We start from the raw sequence: 17,532 nt of genomic DNA, 5'->3' as shown, positions 1-17,532 counted from the left end.
GCCGTGCAGAGCGCCGGCCGTGACCGCGCTTCTCCCAAACAGGAAGACTGAGCAGCGCCTGCGAGCCCACAGGTGCAGCGTTGGACGGTAAGATGAGAACTTGGCGGCCGCCATTAGCGGAGATTGGGACAGGGCGCCATGCAGTCGCGATTTACTGGCCTAACAGCGCCCACGGTGCATTGCGGTGCAGGCGCACCGTGGGCGTGTGCTGCGAGCGCGGGAGCGGCTCTGCAGCTCCGTCACGCGGGGCCGCTGCGATGGCGCCATGCGCCGCAGAGCTGCTGGCCGCCAGCACCCGCAGCGCCTGCAGCACCGTGCCAGCCCGCCACCCGCGCACCGTCGCTGGCTGTTCCCCCACTAACGCCCCAGCGTCGCTAGAGCCGTTGGCTAATCTCGACAAGCACTCCACCCACACCTTGAACCCCCCCCAAAAACCTCCCCCCCCAGCCCGTCCCTGCACGCCGGACCATCCCCGACCTGGCCCAGCCAAAACCCATCACGTTTAAAGGCAATCATCTCGCTTGAGCCCTCACCAGTCCCTCGGCCGGTACTTGTACTTCGTCCATGTACGCCGTGGCCGCCGTCGCCTCGCCTCTTCCGTCGTCCATCCATCTGTCCCTCCGTCCATCGTCCCTCCTGATCGCGACCTGGCCTGAACCTGTTCCTGACTTCGCCCTCACGAACCGCCGCGGCGCCTCATCGTCACGGTCGCCCATCGCTCCCCAACTGGCGCCCACCCACTGCCTCAGCTGCTCGCCTTCGTCGTTGCCCCGACTCCGCGTCTCTCTGCGACCACAAAGCACGGGCGCCCATCGTCTCGACTCCCTAAATCTTCCCTCTCTGTCGGGCGCGTCTCAGCTCCTCGCCAACACCCCGGTAATTTTTGGCTGCAAGAAAAGGGCATTTCGGAGCAACGAACGGCACGTCGCCGCCCAAAACACGCCCCTTGTGGGCTGACGTTCTTTTTCTCTCTCTTTACATCTTCAAACCTTCTTCTATTCCCTTTTTCCTTACTATTCTCCCCCCCTTCCCTTTTTTCTTTTTTGATTGCGTTGGAAGCTTGGAAAATTCACGCCAGCTTGCTTAGCTGTCTGAGTGTTTTTGAGGTACGTGCAAAGATGCATTAGCAGGTGCGCTAAAGCCCGCGCAATTTTACCTCGTCTTGTCCGCAAGGGTCAATCTGGCGCCTTTCCGCTATCGAGCCCGATGGCGTCCTTGGTCATATAGGCTTGATGGCTGTTGGTGTTTCGTCCATCCGCGATAGCTTCCCGTCCATCATCGCCTCATCATACCGATACTGCATCGCATTTCGCGGCCCAACTGAAGCTGGGAGCTCTGCCGCCCGAGCTTCCATTTTCAGGTTGCACTGTGACGTTGGCTTATTATCGCTTCAGCGTCGGATGGGGAAGGCTAACAGGCTCAACGCAGTGACTTCACAATGGCCGATACTGCCGTGGCAACCCCCGCGGTCGTCGACTTCAAGCAGGACAGAGTTCCTCTTGGATCTGGGCTGGGCAAGGAAAAGGACATGCTGGTGCCGGAGGATGGGGAGAGCTCCAGTAAGGGCCGGGGACTCCTCAAGGTGCCGTCGCGATCGTCGTCCCAGCAGAGGAACCAGTCCTCCCCGACCACAACTGGCTTGAGCGGAGCTACCATCACCGATCCGCGAAGCAGCATCGGCAGCAGATCCAGAGAGTCCAAGGGAAGCTTTTTGGATAGACAGCGAAACGGTAGCTCCAGTGGCGATGCCGAGCCTGCTCGCGCAACCGAGGTTTCCCACCCCAGCTCTCCATCAGCAAGCGAGCAGAAACGGAAAAGGAAGAAGAGCAGCGGGTTCTTGGCTCTCTTGGGATGCTGCGGCGTGCCCGACTCGGCGAACGCCGTCGACTCCCCTCAGGGGATTCATAAACTGGATAAACTACCCCCGAGGCCGATAACGGCCAAGTCAAGGACGCAGACGCCCCAGGACCAGACCCCGACGAAGCAGAGCAGCGAAAAGCCCCCCGTCCCAGCAACCACCGCCCCCCCAGCCAAGGACCATGGCGTCTCCTCGAGCAGTGCTCAGGACCAGACCAAGGTGGAGGAGGAGCAGCAGACGACTCAAGAATCAAAAGACGTTGCCCCGGCCGTTACCGTCGACCCTCCGAGCCCTTTGGAGCCGAACGAAGAAGTTCGAGAAATAGAAGAGGTGGTCGACGACGTCGAGATGCGCGATGTGCCGACAGACGAGGAAGCCCGGGACGTGCAGCCCGAGGTCGTACGACAAGAGGCCCACGAAGTTGCGCTCCCCCCTCCGCCGCCTGGCCCGATTCCCACGCCGCTGGTGACCGCAGCGCTTCCTCTTACGGATGACGGCCCTTCAGCACCGGAGCCTCAGAAGTGGCTGTTGCCGCCCATCACCCCGGAGCTCAAAGGAAGGAAATGTTTAGTTTTGGACCTTGACGAAACGTTGGTCCACAGCTCATTCAAGGTTTGTGTTTTTCCCCCCAAGCAGAGGAAGAAAACGTAGGCTAACCGAATGCGCCAGATTCTTCATCAAGCCGACTTCACAATACCGGTCGAAATAGAAGGCAATTATCATAACGTGTATGTCATTAAGCGACCTGGTGTAGACGAGTTCATGAAGAGGGTGGGAGAGCTTTACGAAGTAGTTGTCTTTACCGCATCAGTCTCAAAGGTACGTGCAGCGTCATCCTGCCGCGCGTGATGGAAATCGCTTGGACTAACATTGTCGACTCTCGAACAGTACGGCGATCCTCTGCTAGACCAATTAGACATACACAACGTTGTTCATCACCGCCTATTCCGAGAGAGCTGCTACAACCACCAAGGAAACTATGTCAAGGACCTTTCGCAAGTTGGACGAGATCTGAAAGACACCATCATCATCGACAACTCGCCAACCTCGTACATATTCCACCCCCAGCACGCTGTTCCAATCAGCAGCTGGTTTTCCGACGCGCACGACAACGAGCTGCTAGACCTTATACCCGTTCTTGAAGACCTCGCTGGCCCCAACGTCGCGGACGTCAGCCTGGTTCTTGACGTCACTCTCTGAGATACCACACACAACAGTTTCCTTTGATTTCTCTTTTCTTTTCGTCAGCAAAAAACTCAACAGCCCGAACTGCAGCATTGCCGTCATAGCGGGAGGCGTTTGGTTGAAATCTGTTCGTTTCCGAGGGGTAGATGTACTGTCTAATCTTATATAATCGGCCTTGATCTATGGAACGCAGCTCCTCGGTCTGCGAAACTTCCCCCTTTTTTCTTTTTCTTCCTTTCTCGGTCGACAGAGACCAAGCAGAGGGTTGAAGCCGACCAGGAGTTTCGAGTCGACCAAAGACCTCCACCCAACATCGCAAACGCACCTGTACGACTCGATGGCAAAGATTGACGGAAACGCTTGAGGGCAAACGCACTACAAGGAGGGAGTTCGACATCGCGGCCTGGGGCGAGAATGTGTCATTCGCCCCAAGACCATGGATGCTTCCGGGAAGCTCGCTGCGTCGGCAATGAACATGAGCCCGCCGTGAGCTTCTGCGGAAGATCGCCTCCTAACCTTGAGTGTGTTGAAAGAGAAGGCTGCTGGCATGTCTGGGTTGTTTATGCTGTTACCTTCTTCTGGCAAGCTGGCGCCTTTCTCCCTCTTTCTCTCTCTCTCTCACTCTCACTCTCACTCGTCTTCTTTTGATTCTTTCTCCTCTTCGTTTCTTCTTCATTTCTTTTCTTCTCCCTCTTTCTGTGATTCCCTTTGTGTTATCTCTTCTTTTTCTTCTTCTTTTTCACACTTGTCCTTTGCCCGCCTTGCATTGTTTTTGAACTATACACATACCACGCAGCGAGCCTGCGAGCAGGATTTCAAGGAGGACAGCGAGTTTGACGCGGAGTCTGTTGAAGCGGAGGCGAACATGATTAGCGAAGGTTTGGAGGTGTTTGCTCAGGGCCTCCGTCATACATAGTCTCCCCCAAATTGTAAAAATACCCCGAGCCTCTACGGCCCTTAGTAATGAATCAATGTGAGCTACTCTGAATATATGTTGAGAGGGGGAGTCTTTCTTTCTTTGTTGCGGGTTATTGGGCTATTACAGGCGATTATTATCCGGCTCTGACTTTCAGTTGTCTTTTTCTCTCTTTCTCTTTTTTCCTCTTTTCTCTCTCTTGTTGATGCATTGAATCTCATGGCCGATGCGAGTTGCAGCGTCTGGAGTTCTTTGTCAAGCAGTCAGCTGGTCTGTAAGCGCCTTCAGCGCTATCATCTGCATGTACTTTTACCTTGCTTTGCCTTTGATTGTATGAAGTTTGTAATATCAATTTGAAACAACACTTGGAATGGGACTCGATAAAAGGTCGTTAACGACTCAATAAGACTCCGTCGACTAAAGTACTATCTAGTAGGCTGCTCTGCGCTAAAAGCTGCATGTCTGGTGGATTCACGCTTCTCCAATGTCTCTCCCTCTGGGGTAGTAGCGGAGAAATGTTCGGCCGCCGCTGGATTGGCATTTGTGTGAATGTGGCCTTAACTTCTAGCTGGTCCTTTTGGGGCCACAATTTCACCCGCCCGGGACCTCTTTGCGCCAGAACTTGGAATTCCTCTCTATTAAACTCCATACACCTTGATCTCTTTTTGCCAATTCGACTCAAGAGTCCTGCAGTGATTCTCGGTCGATTGCTTCTCTTCCTTCTCATATACCCACCACACACTCCTTCACAATGGTATGCGTGTTCCTCCTTGCTTGTGCTTCCTTCCCATCGTCACTTCTGTGCTGTCAATGTTGCTGCCGGTTTGCGGCAGCTGGGAATCGCGTCACAAGACGGCGTGTGTGTGTCATGCGCGCATTGCATGACTCCCAGCTCGCGCGTAGCGGCGGCAACATGGCGAATCTGCGAGCAATTCTCATGGCCAGTGGCTCAGTGCTAACATGTCTCCCTCTCGTGCGCAGTCTTCTCGTCCCTCCTCACCCGCCAATGGCCCTGCCGCGGCCAGCGGTTCCAGCATCAGCCGACCTTCCTCCCCCACGCCTCCCGGCGGCCCTCGAACTGCGATCCGTCGACGTGCTGCCGCTGATCAGAAGGAGAAGCTTGCGAATGCCAGGCCGAGCAGCACACGGGCTGCTGGCGCTGGCGGTTCCAGCAGCACTATGCTGAGTACGTTGTCTCTGTGCTTGTCCTATATAGCGCTTTATGGGAAAGCTCGGGTTGGAAGATAGACATGTGGCTAACGAGAAGATCGAATGTAGGACTCTACACGGACGAGTCTCCCGGATTGAAGGTTGACCCTGTTGTTGTCCTTGTTCTGTCCCTGGTCTTCATCTTCAGCGTTGTTGCTCTGCACAGTGAGTCCCCACATTCTCAACGCCAACTGATACCACAGATGCTGACCCTCGACAAAGTCATTGCCAAGATCAGCCGCAAATTCTCGAGCTAAACACGTTATACGGCGATTGGAATGATACAAGGGGGAGAGAGAGAGGACACGACAATGGTGTAAGGCAAGGGAGAAGCAGGGTTTTGCGACGGCTCGAGTTCAACAGGCGCAAGTCAAGCTGATGCGAGTGTCTGGGCGCAAAAGAGAAAAGAGAGAAAATGAAGACAAAACCAAACAAACAATTGACTTACAGCAGCAGGATGTATGGGTTTGGTGGGATACATTCGACCTGGCCCTTAATCACCATGGAGTCTGAGAGCGGATCATGATATTTTGTACTATATGAGCAAAACGGCTTTTTCTATTTCGTTTGCACTTCTGACCACGAAGTCTTTGTACCTATGACTGAATGAGTCTCGCTTGCTGTGACTGCTGTGACTGTTCTAGGTAGGTAGCTCGCATGTCGTATTATTGCTACTCGTACGCGGGGGGGCCTGGAGGTTCCCGAAAAGGAATCAGGTATCTAATATACGCATGAGCTACTTGCCGACTTACCTGACCCTGCGGCAACCTTTGCTCGAATTCCATTACAAATTACCTACTCTCACATGTTGACTGTGATTGTTCTTTGGATAGGCAATACTTGTAAGAATGTTCATTGGACGTTAATTACTTTAATGGTAGGCGTTTTGCTGAACCGAATTTAGAAATCGGGCAGGCTGAATGCCTTACCACAGCTCTTGCGCCTTCCTGAGGTACGCGGCTCGAATACGGACGGACCGAGGCAAGTGCGACCAGGCGCTGGTTCCATTACAAGTATTCTTGTGAAATGCTTTTTGAAGCAGGAGCGAAATGTCTTTCAGATAAGACGATAAGCTTACGAGGTAGGTACTGTATATGACCTGAACAACGTAGACTTCATATTTGTCGCAATTCACATCATTTTTGCTGGATGCAGATGGGTCAACCCATGATCACTAGTATATGTCATTCGCTTGGATGTGCTCTTCCAGTTTGTTCCCCCGTCACTTATCCATGCCATGGTAGCACAGATGGCGGGCTGCTAGGTATACTGGCACTGGCCCTTCTGCTAATCACAGCCCGCTAAAAGGTAGCTCTGCGCCTACGGCTGTGGACTTTGGATGATCCCAGCGGTTCACCAGGCTTACCAGGCGCTGGGAGCAGAAGCTCCCCAATACAATCGTCGCCGCTCGTGACAGGGATCCAATGATATCAACAAGCGCGAGGCAAACTCTGGCAGCAGGTCCCAACATAGAGAGGCCTCTCACAACGGCCACACGTCATCGCCTTGCCGACTGGAATCAAGTTTGAGCCGTTCTCAGCTTTGATTCTGTCCCTGTGCTACCATTGTCTTTTTTTTGTGAGTTGGATCACTTGAACAAAACCCCCCAATGCACCACTACGCTTGAGATCGCTCCCCCATTCAAGGCAATGATGCCTCTGTATGTCTGCAGGTGACATTATCTGACCGAGCTTGCTGTGGCCTCGACGAGGCACTTTCCAAGCCTTTTCTTTGATCCTCCATCAATACCACCATATCTGGACCAGGAATACCGTACCATCTAACTCCTCATCGTCGATTCTTTTGCAATGGCGACTCCCGAAAACCAGTGGAACAAGCCCAGGCGGCAGCCCTCATCGAGACCCCCGCCCGCCTCAGAGGCCGTGGTGACGGACGGCTTCGTTCTTCCAAATCTCGACGTGCCTGCCGATGCGCCGCCGGCATATGGAAGTCATCATGATCAGCTGCAGTTCTCGCGGACAGGGTTTGAGGCTGGAGCCATCTTGACAGGTGTGTGGCTGCGCTCCCTTGGTTCTTGAGGCACACTGGATGAGCGAGGGGTTATTGGTGTATTGGAGCTGGACAAAGTGTTCTGACAAGTGGATAGCCGATGGAAGAGTCAACATCAATATCAACACCAAGAACCAGAGACTTGCGGAGCTTCTTGGGCCGAGCATCGCCAGCCAGATCGCAGCCCAGCCGTCATTACCACCGGCATATACGTTGCCGAGTCTCGCAGGTGAGCCCGGCAAGGAGCCTCCTCCGCGGCTCAACGTCGTCATTCAGATTGTGGGATCGCGTGGCGATGTCCAGCCATTTGTTGCTCTCGGTCAAGTATTGAAAGACACGTATGGCCACCGGATCCGCATCGCAACGCATGCGACTTTCAAGACATTTGTCGAAGAGAATGGCCTCGAGTTCTTCAACATAGGCGGAGACCCCGCTGAGCTCATGGCATTTATGGTGAAGCATCCAGGCCTCATGCCGGGTATAGACGCTCTGAAGAGTGGTGAGATCAGAAGGCGCCGCAAGGGAGTCCAGGAGATGATGCTTGGGTGCTGGAGATCCTGCATCGAGGCGGGAGACGGACTGGGACCGCCACCGGAACCGCATAGGAGAATGGAGCAGTGGGATCCATCAGCGGGCATGCCTGGAGATCCGAATCATGAACCTTTCGTCGCCGACGCCATTATTGCGAATCCACCCAGTTTCGCTCACATTCACATTGCGGAAAAGCTTGGAATTCCTTTGCATATGATGTTTACGTGAGTATCTTATCTCAGCTTCTGCACACAACCACGGCTAACAAGTCCGCCAGAATGCCCTGGACACCCACACGAGCGTTTCCCCATCCACTTGCTAATATTCAATCTTCAAATGCCGACGATGTCCTTACCAACTACCTAACGTACACGCTCGTGGAGATGATGACTTGGCAGGGACTGGGAGACATCATCAACCGATTCCGCGAAAATGCTTTGGACCTTGCTCCTCTCTCCCTAATCTGGGCCCCGGGACTCCTCAACAGACTCAAAATCTCATACACTTACTGTTGGTATGTAGATGTTAAACGACCCCTTGGTAATCTCTTCTAATGGAACGCCCATAGGTCACCCGCATTGATTCCAAAGCCAAATGATTGGGGCCCAAACATTGACGTTGCGGGCTTTTATTTCTTGAACCTTGCATCCTCGTTCACGCCAGAGCCTGATCTTGCTGCCTTCTTAGAGGCTGGCCCTCCGCCGGTGTATATCGGCTTTGGCTCCATTGTCGTGGATGATCCCAATGCCATGACAAGGCTGATCCTGGACGCTATTCACCTGGCTGGCGTACGAGCTCTAGTTTCCAAAGGCTGGGGAGGCCTAGGAATCGACGCAGTAGGAGTCCCTGACGGCGTATTCATGCTCGGCAATGTTCCCCACGACTGGCTCTTTGAAAGAGTATCTTGCGTTGTCCACCATGGCGGCGCTGGAACGACCGCGGCTGGCATCAAAGCCGGCAAACCTACTATTGTCGTTCCATTCTTTGGTGATCAGCCGTTTTGGGGAGCCATGATTGCAAGGGCCAAGGCTGGACCGCCCCCCATTCCTCAAAAGGCCTTGACGGCCGAGAAACTTGCCGAGGCGATAACATTCTGTCTCCAGCCGGATACTCAGGCGCAAGCCCAAGCACTTGGCTGCAAGATCCGAGAGGAGAAGGGTACAGAAGCTGGAAGCCGAAGCTTCCATAATCATCTCAATGTGGATTCTCTTCGCTGTTCCGTGGCTCCCAGTCGAGCTGCGGCCTGGCGTCTGAAAAGGACAAAAGTGCGACTCAGCCCGTTGGCTGCCGCTGTGCTCGTTCAACGACGTCTCATACAATATTCAGACTTGAAGCTGTAAGCCAATTTCACAACAACCAACTCTCAACGTGAAGCTGACTGGCTGTTAGATACCGTCCATACGAGTACAACACAGAGGATCAGCCTCCGGACCCAATCACCGCAGGTGCTTGCTCTTTAGTCACCGACATCAGCGACATAGGCATGGCGATTGTGGACATGCCATTGGATATACTCAAGAGCCCCAGAAAAGCTAGGGAAGCGATGGGGGATGCCGCCAGTCAAGCTAGCGGTGATGACAGCGACGCAGCATCGATACCTGGCTCGCTCAAAGGGCGCCCTGGTACTAAAACCCCAACAGCAGCCAGCGCTGCAGAGACCGTGGGTGATGCAAGCTCTGTAGCACCACTTGGCCATTCTCCCTCATTACCGGCTGAAATCGATAGGACCCGATCTCCTACCGCTGGTAGTGGAGGAGGAAGCCGCTCATCATCCCGTCGAAGGGCGCTTTCTGCCACAACTATGGAGGCTGCAGTTGGCACGAGCAGGAATGTTGGACGTATCGTGACAACGGGAGTCAAATCACCTATGAACTTCTGCCTTGGTCTCGCCAAAGGGTTCAGGAATATTCCCCGACTGTACAACGATGATACTGTTCGAACGGTCGAAAAGGTGACGGACTTCAACAGCGGCGTACGTGTTGCGAGTAAAGAGCTTGGCTACGGTCTTTACGATGGGATCTCAGGACTCGTCACGCAGCCGATGAGGGGAGCGCAGAAAGACGGTGCTGCCGGGCTGCTCAAGGGCTTTGGGAAGGGTGTCGGTGGGCTTATCGCCAAGCCCGCGGCAGGTGAGTTGACATCAATATCTACTCTTCTTTCCAATTTGCTAACCCTGCGTGTCAGGCTTCTGGGGCCTTCCCGCATACGTAATGCAAGGCGCGTATGCTGAGCTCAACAAGTTTCTGTCAAGGAGCGTGCAGAACTATATCATCACCTCGAGAGTTGTCCAAGGCGAGCGGGAACTGCAAATGGCATCGGAAGGAGAGAAGGCGGATATTGTCAATCGCTGGAAGCACGATGCTGAGCTGGGGGCCCTTTATCAAAGAAATGCAAAAGGCCAGGAACGAGGACATTCCCGGATCAGTTCTGGAGATGGATCGAGCTTTTGGCGTTCCCCTCTTTCAGAAGGACGGCGTCAACTCGGCGCTGCGCTGGGGGATTCAAAACAACAGCAACCAAGTCGGACCATGGAGCGCTCCTATTCTCCCGTTCGGAAATCCGCAGACACAGCGTCTGTTGCCGATACGGAATACGAGGCGGCCATCAGAGCTTCAGTCATGGAGACTTCTCGTGGCGATGTAGAGGAGGACGCCATGATTGAGGCGGCTATTCGCGAGAGCGTCAAAGCGATGCGACAGCAAGGCTCGCTGCCCGACCCTGTCGATTTGGCGGCAACTGTCAAGCATCATGACCTGTTTGAGGACGAGGACTACAAGATTACGGATGAGGAATACCAGAATCTCATCGAACAGGCTCTTCGCGAAAGCCTGGTTGGACACGCGGCCGATCCCAGCGTAGCCCAAGCATCCAGCAGCAACCAGGAGCTTGACGCTGGGAAATCCGCCCCGCCAGCTTATGAGGGTCACACACGTAGTAGTGGTTCGGCGTTTACTCCGATGAGCGACGAAGATGCTGACTTGCAGCGGGCCATTGAGGAATCACGAAGGCCGCCCCCTACCCTCCCGCCCCGTATCTCGCCATCTCAGCAGGTGGAGGATGATGAGGAAGAGGAACAGCTAAGGAGAGCCATTGAGGAGTCTAAAAATGAAATGGAGCGGGCCCAGAATAAGAGGACAGAGGAAGACATTGTTTTGGAATATGTCAAGAAGCAGAGCCTCGCCGAAGAGGAATATCGGAAACAGCATCTGGCCAAAGGAAAGGGGAAGGAAGTGGCGGATGCTGCCGACGACGACGACGAGGAAGAGTTGAGGAGGGCCATTGAGGAGAGCTTGAGGCTGAGCGGAGAGGGTAGTTCCGCGCCACCTGAAGCTTGAGGGAAACGAGCATTGATGGGAGTTGATATGTTGTCTTGAAAGATGTACAGATTACATGCTACCATCTCATATCATCCCTGAAGCATGTTCTTTGACGTGTGTCTCACTGACGAATAACGAACCCTGTGCTTATATAAAAGCAACTCTGAATTTGTAGTTCATATATGAATTAGCTTGCTTGAAATACTATTAGAAGCATTTAGAAACGCAACGAAATCGAATTGCTATTCAGGACACATATCCGCAGGGTATCATTCATCAACATTGCAACGCGTCAAACGCCACGAGGCCCATCCAACACTCTCCCACACACATTTAACGTGCGCATCCCACTCCGTAGTTCCAGCGACAAGTTTCGACCGAGGTATCCCAGCACGAAACGACGATTGGGCACCTGAACTGCCATCGCCTCGATGCAAAGGTCCATCAAGCGCCCAAGGAGGCCAAAACCCCCCCCACACCGCGAGTCTCTCTCATCAAGGTGACACCAGACCTGCATAAGACGTACGCATTTGCCATTGCATTGCATTGCATTGCCTCATGCCGTGCACGCAAGGGTGGTCATTAATTACCCTCCGACCCATTGAGACCAAATGAACAACTTCCTTTGTCGTATAATAGATAGATAGATAGATAGATTCTTATCCATATCTCGCCGGAGGCTGGCCCTGATACTGCTGTTGCTGTCCTCCCCATCCCGGATTCGCCGGCGGGGGATACGGCCCGGCACCGGGATTCCCGCCGTTGGCCATGGAGACGACGTCGGGTCTGTTTTTGAGGGGCTGCTTGAAGTTGCATATGTGGCAGACGACTTCGACGAAGCCTGATATGGTGAATGGTATGATGGGCTACATGTCATGAGCGTCACGAGTTAGTACCGTGTGTTTCACCCCCCCCCTCCGAGTTTCCTCTAAGAGAAGGAAAGGAAAATGTACGGGGCTTAGGTGTAATTTTTGATTTAAGATTGTTCTTTTTAGATAGGTGACAACTTACCACGAAGCAAAAGGTAAAGAATGGCCGGCTCTTGATGACGCGGGCGGACATGTTGCCGCAGTTGTGGCACTGGCAGATGACGCCCTCGTAGCCCTTGACTTCTGAGCGGAATGTGTATTCGCCGCAGACGAAGAAGAAGAAGACCATGGCTGCTGGGTAAATAAGACGCTTTTCTTTTTCTCCTTTTTCTTCTTTTATTTTCTTTTCTCTTATTTGCGATTTTTTCAAATGATGGACGGGGGTTATAGAAGCTGTTTGTGAGGAGAATGAAAGAGGGAGGAAAGAAACGAGGAAAGAATGAAAGATGGGTGGTGAGTGAGGCTGTGTAGGTAAAGTAGGTAGGTAAGTAAGTAGCTTTTGGAGGAAAAAGAAGCGGAGAGAATGAGTAGTACGTATGCGCCAAGCTTATTTGGCCGGATCTGCTGATTGAAATGGCCGGGTTTCTTTCTGTACCTAGCTTGGGGTTATGGCAAGGCACGATGGTGGCGATGATGTGCTGATTCCCCGTCTGCTCTTATTACCTAGGCTAAGGGTTCAAAGTCCATTTATATATCTTGTACGTATCCAGCTCTATCGCCAGTACTCTGAGTCAGATGCCAATTGAGTGATGCAGAGAGACTATTGGTGATTGTGAGTTAATACTCGAAATTCAAGAAGACTGAATGGATGACACGATAGAAGATTGATTAAGTCATCCTGGCGTCAAAGTCAAGCTTCTTCATCCCTTCCTCAAACCCTCCCAAAGCACAGGCGGGTGCTGACTCGATATGGCCTAGCGTCCTACATACTAGTATATGCACTTTGGTAGCGGTACCTGCGACCCCACCAATCGCCGCCGACAAACGCGCCCAATCCGATAAGCTACCTAGAATTTCCTGCGATTCCTTCAACACCAGAAGAAAAAAGTTTGGATATCTCAACTTCAACCCTCGTTTGCGCCTCGCCTCACCTCAGCCTCGAACAACGCTGCGCCCGAATCAATTGATCTACGAACCTCGAATTACAGCACCACCGCGACGACCAGGTCCTTCAACCATCATCATCACCTCCCAATTGCGGGAATGCCCAGCTAAGGCACACACACACACACACACACACACCATGGCCCTCTACGACCTCAACATCGCCTGGTCCCCCGCCACGCCCACCGACCGCCTCCTCCAGACCCTCACAACCGCGCACTCCCTCGGCTACACCACCGTCGCCCTCAACCACACCCTCGAGCTCCCCTTTCCCGCAAACCCCACAGCGCCCTTCCCATCCTTACCCTCCTCCTCCTCCTCAACATCAACATCAACATCCTCCTCCTCATCAACATCAACATCAACATCCCCAAAGCCCCTCCCCCACATCCTCCACCGCGCAACCCTCCCCCTCGCCGACCCCTCCGCCTCAAACTACCGCCTCCCCTCCCTCACCTCCGTATACGACATCCTCGCCATCCGGCCCCTCACCGAAAAGGCCTTCCAAAACGCCTGCCTCACCCTCGACATCCCCCTCATCTCCCTCGACATGGCCCAGCACTTCCCCTTCTACTTCCGCCCAAAGCCCTGCATGGCCGCCGTCGCCCGCGGCGTCCGCTTCGAGCTGTGCTACGCCCAGGCCCTCAGCCCAAACGACGCCCGCGCCCGCGCACACTTCATTTCGAATGCCACCAGCCTCATACGCGCCACCCGCGGCCGCGGCATCATCATCAGCAGCGAGGCGAAATCCGCGTTCGGGTTGCGCGCCCCCGCCGACGTCGTTAACCTCTTCAACGTCTGGGGCCTGCAGAGCGAAAAGGCAATGGAGGGCCTGCGCACGATACCCCGCAGCGTCGTCGTCAACGAGGGCCTCAAGAGGGACGGCTTCAGGGGCGTCATCAACATCGTCCAGGTGGCCAAGAAGCCCGCCGCCGTCGGGCGCGAGCAGACAGACGACCAGTCCTCGGCGGCGGAACAAGGCGGCAAGAGGAAGAACCAGAAGCGCAAGAATGGCGCCGAGGATGCCCAGCCTGTTAGCAAGCGGGGGGCTAAGAAGATGAAACTGGCGGCAAGGGCAGCGGCGTCTGAAAACAAGGCGTCATGACGCGTCATTGGTGTTTGCACGCCGAGCTTGTAACGCTGTGGACGTCTGCATTTACCCCAAAGGAAGCATTAGAGGAGCTACGAGGCATGATACCCCATATGAGAGAGAAGACGAGAGCGAGGCTGGGTTCACATACCATTTCCTTACAGTCTCGCCCGGAACAAGTCCGAATCCAATCTATTAGCCTTGTGCAAATATTCGTGTCTTTTCATTCCTAAGTATAGTGTGATGGCTACAAATGGTATCTCGATCTCTCTCTAAGTGGTCCAAACTTCCTAACCCCCTTGCTCCTTTACATCCATTACACCTCCTCTCCTTCGCCCCCTTACAACTTACGCAAATTTCCTCAACGTCTAGAAGAATCCTTACCCAATGACCAGGGTAGGTGCCGCAGCTGCAGACACCTTAGTCGGCGTGGCCGCTTGTATGCCGACCAAGGCACCCAAGTTCAATGCGCTGCTAAGCTGATATCCTTGAAGGTCGGGTGGCGGCGCGGAGAAAGCCACAGGCAGGGTGGGCGCTGCGGGAGGGATGAAGAAACCAGGCTGGCCGTCTGCCGAAGGAGCGCTGGGAGCAAGGTTCCCAAGTACGAGGCTGGTGGCGGGCTCGGATGGAGCAGCGGGCTCGGGCGCAGCAGTAGGGACTACTGGAGTTTCCGGAGGAGCTGTAGTTGCGGGAGGCGAAACCGTTGTCGGCGCTTCGGATGCGACGGCCGAGTCTGAAGAAGCTGCTGCTGAGGTGCTCGTGGCAGCGGTGGTTGACGCAGGCTTTGTGGTGGATTTGGGCGAAGTCGTCACCGTCGCAGAGGATGTCGTCGCGGCATCGGTAGTCGCAGAAGAGGTTGGTGCAGACGCAACGGTCGTAGAGCTCTGGGCTGTAGTCGAGCTTTCAGCAGTCGTAGAAACCTCAACAGACGTAGAAGTCTCGGCAGCCGTGGAAGTCTCGACGGCTGTAGAACTTTGAGCTGTGGTGGAGGTTTCCGCAGGGGGTGCAGCTGGTGGCGGAGACGAAGCACTCGTAACAGGGGCAGCCGTAGAGCTGGTCGCGGGAGGTTCGGTCGCAGAAAGAGTTGTCGATGCCGGAGTCGTCGTTGCTGGAGGCGGCGGGGGCGGAGGCGAAGTCGCACTTTCAGCTGGAGGAACGGTCTCGGTCGGAGGGACCTCCGAAACAGTGCTTGCTGGGGGAGGAGGCGGGGGAGGAGGGACAGTCTCGGCGGGAGGTGGCACTTCCGTGGTCGCTGGCGGAGGAGGAGGGGCGGCCGGGGGAGCTCCCGGAATCAGTGTCACGAACCCAGGAAAGGTCTGGACTGGGGGGGTTCCAACAATAGTCGTTGCTGGCGGAGGGGCTCCAGCGGGAGGAGCTCCAGGGATGAGGGTAATGAAGCCAGAAAAGATGGGAGGGAGGACCACGGGGTTCGCCGGCGGAGCAGGAGAAGCACCAGCAGGAGGGGCTCCGGGAATCAGGGTAACGAACTGAGGGAACGTCTGGGCCGGAGGGGCCTCAGGAACCGTGGTTGCCGGAGGAGGTGGAGGGACGACTGCCGGAGGGACAGTTGGCTCAGCAGCAATTGTCGATGGAGGCGCAACTGTTTGCGAAGAGGCAGTCGATTCCAGAGCAGAAGTTGTCGTCTCCTGGGCGGCAGACGTTTCCACAGGTACAGATGTTTCCGCGGGGGTGGTCGATTGCAGAGGAAGAGTGACAATAATCGGCCTTGGGGTCGTTTGCGTAGTGGCCGATGACTCTTGAGCGTCAATCGTCTCCGAGGGGGCGGAAGTTGCCTTTGAAACTATTGTCTGGGAAAGAATTGGCGCTGGCGAAGAGGCCGTGGAGAGTGTCGCCTCTGAAGAGGTATCAGAAGCAGAACTTGTTGTTGAGAGAAGAGGCTCTGTCATCAATGTCAGTCTCATATTCGCCATCTGTCGGGATTTCGATGAACGAGCGTCCATGACATACCCGGGGCGAGAGTTGTCGTCGGCAGCAAAGACGGAGCAGCTGAAGTAGTTCCGGCAACGGCGGTGATTACGGTATTGACGGCACCTCCCTTCTCGTCTCGCTCCTCTCCTCTGTGGCTAAACACCTGACCCAAACGATCCAACAAACCGTCACGTCGTGCTAAATTGCCATTGGCATCCCGGTTGAGAACAGCGCCCTGCCAGTTGTGAGTTTTCAAGCTCCATGTTTCGTCCAGCCTGCGGATAAGCTCATACCTGAACTGCAGAAGAGGCGAGCAGAGCGTAAAAAATTGCAGACCTCATCGTGAATGCTAAGAACCCGCTGGAAGAGAACCTTAGATGAACAATGAAAAAGAGAGATAAGAGAACAAATAAAACCACGAGGCTGTGTCCGCAACGTAGACAAGGAGGCGAAGAATAAACAAGTAAAGAAACAGAAGACGATTTTGTTTATCAGCCAGCTGGATATCGAAACGAAACAGTAACCGATGCCAAATCAATCTCAGTCGAGCAGCGAAAGCAAAAATTAAAGAGTGAACGGCAACGGTTGAGTAAAAGGCGGCGCCAGGCCCGTAATCCCGAATTGAGGGTAAAGAAAACGATCACCGACCAAATGGACGATGGGTGAAGAGAAGAACAGAACAACACGGGAGAGAGGTGAAGATGAAGCAGCCCAAGAGAAAGAAGCCTCGTGAAAAGGAAAGCAGCAGGGCCCCGTCCACCCAAGCACCTGGCTCCGGCAAGAACACAAGCGCCAGGCTGACGACTCCCCTTCATTTTCTTGGACTATGCTGCTATGCTCGAAACCCGACTCTGTCTGGAGCGTTGCCAAGACGCCATGGCTTCCAGGCCAATTCGGGGGCTCAAACGGCGGCGCGAGGCGAGGTTGAAGTCTAGACTGCGATACCTGGGCTGTCGGCGTATAACCCCGTAAAGAGAGGCTTCAGGCATCGTGCCGGGGCTAGACCTGGATCTGAGACATGGTTCAGACGCCTCCTGTATGAGACCTGGCTCGCGATGGTGGGGCGGGAGAAGGACTATGGCAGAAGCCGCTGAGCTAAATCGACGTCGGACATTTCTTGAGCTCGTCAATGGATGAGCCGCGTGTGACTGAAGACTGCCGTGTGCAGAAAGCTGGCGATTCTGGTGTCATGTAGATTGGGCGCGAAGCCGTATCGTGTTTTTTTTCGCAGCGGTTTTGCTGTGGGATTGATGCGATGCGATGCGATGGGAAGCGGAGGCAGAGCATGGCTTTGGGATGTGGGGGGGTTTGCCGATGGTGCTCAGATCTCCAACTTTAACCCTATGATTGAGTGTATGCTCATTCTTCGCATCGTCAGTGAGAAATCGGTCGAGTTTGTGGATTGCGTACTTGTACGGCAGGGGCAAAGAGCGACAACGGACATGGTGTGGGACGTCGTTTTCCAAATCTGGACCGGGTTCGTCAAGACGGCGTCGCCATGCATGAAGAAACAA

At 54.4% G+C, this 17,532-nt stretch overlaps 6 protein-coding genes across 6 annotated transcripts; 4 read left to right on the top strand and 2 right to left on the bottom strand.

The window, feature by feature from the left end:
• Positions 1 to 1,528: 1,528 nt before the first annotated feature.
• On the top strand, positions 1,529 to 3,058 carry TRIREDRAFT_122050 (uncharacterized protein; the record flags this gene model as incomplete). The annotated part of the gene is made up of 3 exons (XM_006965744.1): positions 1,529 to 2,470; positions 2,528 to 2,677; positions 2,747 to 3,058. 3 exons carry the CDS (start codon positions 1,529 to 1,531, stop codon positions 3,056 to 3,058), a joined length of 1,404 nt encoding a protein of 467 aa, XP_006965806.1.
• A 1,517-nt stretch (positions 3,059 to 4,575) lies between these two features.
• TRIREDRAFT_122048 (sec61 beta subunit of ER translocase) lies at positions 4,576 to 5,701 on the top strand. Its single transcript, XM_006965743.1, has 4 exons — positions 4,576 to 4,713; positions 4,941 to 5,145; positions 5,238 to 5,333; positions 5,391 to 5,701. Exons 1-4 carry the CDS (start codon positions 4,711 to 4,713, stop codon positions 5,423 to 5,425), a joined length of 339 nt encoding a protein of 112 aa, XP_006965805.1. The 5' UTR covers positions 4,576 to 4,710; the 3' UTR covers positions 5,426 to 5,701.
• A 1,275-nt stretch (positions 5,702 to 6,976) lies between these two features.
• Positions 6,977 to 11,044, top strand: TRIREDRAFT_62424 (glycosyltransferase family 1; the record flags this gene model as incomplete). The annotated part of the gene is made up of 6 exons (XM_006965742.1): positions 6,977 to 7,178; positions 7,276 to 7,933; positions 7,987 to 8,223; positions 8,278 to 9,045; positions 9,099 to 9,838; positions 9,894 to 11,044. 6 exons carry the CDS (start codon positions 6,977 to 6,979, stop codon positions 11,042 to 11,044), a joined length of 3,756 nt encoding a protein of 1,251 aa, XP_006965804.1.
• A 641-nt stretch (positions 11,045 to 11,685) lies between these two features.
• On the bottom strand, positions 11,686 to 12,184 carry TRIREDRAFT_107768 (uncharacterized protein; the record flags this gene model as incomplete). Its single annotated transcript, XM_006965586.1, has 2 exons — positions 11,686 to 11,892; positions 12,038 to 12,184. 2 exons carry the CDS (start codon positions 12,182 to 12,184, stop codon positions 11,686 to 11,688), a joined length of 354 nt encoding a protein of 117 aa, XP_006965648.1.
• Positions 12,185 to 13,144: 960 nt separating this feature from the next.
• TRIREDRAFT_31559 (uncharacterized protein) lies at positions 13,145 to 14,080 on the top strand (the record flags this gene model as incomplete). The annotated part of the gene is made up of 1 exon (XM_006965519.1): positions 13,145 to 14,080. A coding segment is annotated over one exon (936 nt), but the record flags the coding sequence as incomplete, so codon positions are not given.
• A 259-nt stretch (positions 14,081 to 14,339) lies between these two features.
• On the bottom strand, positions 14,340 to 16,433 carry TRIREDRAFT_122047 (cell wall protein). The gene is made up of 3 exons (XM_006965585.1): positions 16,312 to 16,433; positions 16,058 to 16,253; positions 14,340 to 15,944 (listed from the first exon to the last, which is right to left on the bottom strand). Exons 1-3 carry the CDS (start codon positions 16,357 to 16,359, stop codon positions 14,470 to 14,472), a joined length of 1,719 nt encoding a protein of 572 aa, XP_006965647.1. The 5' UTR covers positions 16,360 to 16,433; the 3' UTR covers positions 14,340 to 14,469.
• Positions 16,434 to 17,532: the final 1,099 nt, after the last annotated feature.

Source organism: Trichoderma reesei (genome assembly GCF_000167675.1).
Source record: "Trichoderma reesei QM6a unplaced genomic scaffold TRIREscaffold_10, whole genome shotgun sequence".
Taxonomy (NCBI): Eukaryota; Fungi; Ascomycota; class Sordariomycetes; order Hypocreales; family Hypocreaceae; genus Trichoderma; species Trichoderma reesei.
Note: the sequence above shows the minus strand (reverse complement) of the source record. Positions and strands in the feature narration are given on the sequence as shown.

Excerpts from the sequence above, each read along its gene's own strand:
- TRIREDRAFT_122048 (XM_006965743.1), top strand. Across the intron at positions 5,146-5,237 it reads TTCCAGCAGCACTATGCTGA|GACTCTACACGGACGAGTCT; the intron begins GTACGTTGTCTC and ends GATCGAATGTAG. Across the intron at positions 5,334-5,390 it reads CAGCGTTGTTGCTCTGCACA|TCATTGCCAAGATCAGCCGC; the intron begins GTGAGTCCCCAC and ends CCCTCGACAAAG.
- TRIREDRAFT_122047 (XM_006965585.1), bottom strand. The coding sequence starts at position 16,359 with ATGAGGTCTGCAATTTTTTACGCTCTGCTCGCCTCTTCTGCAGTTCAG. Across the intron at positions 16,254-16,311 it reads TCGCCTCTTCTGCAGTTCAG|GGCGCTGTTCTCAACCGGGA; the intron begins GTATGAGCTTAT and ends CACAACTGGCAG. Across the intron at positions 15,945-16,057 it reads GACGACAACTCTCGCCCCGG|AGGCGACACTCTCCACGGCC; the intron begins GTATGTCATGGA and ends ATACCTCTTCAG.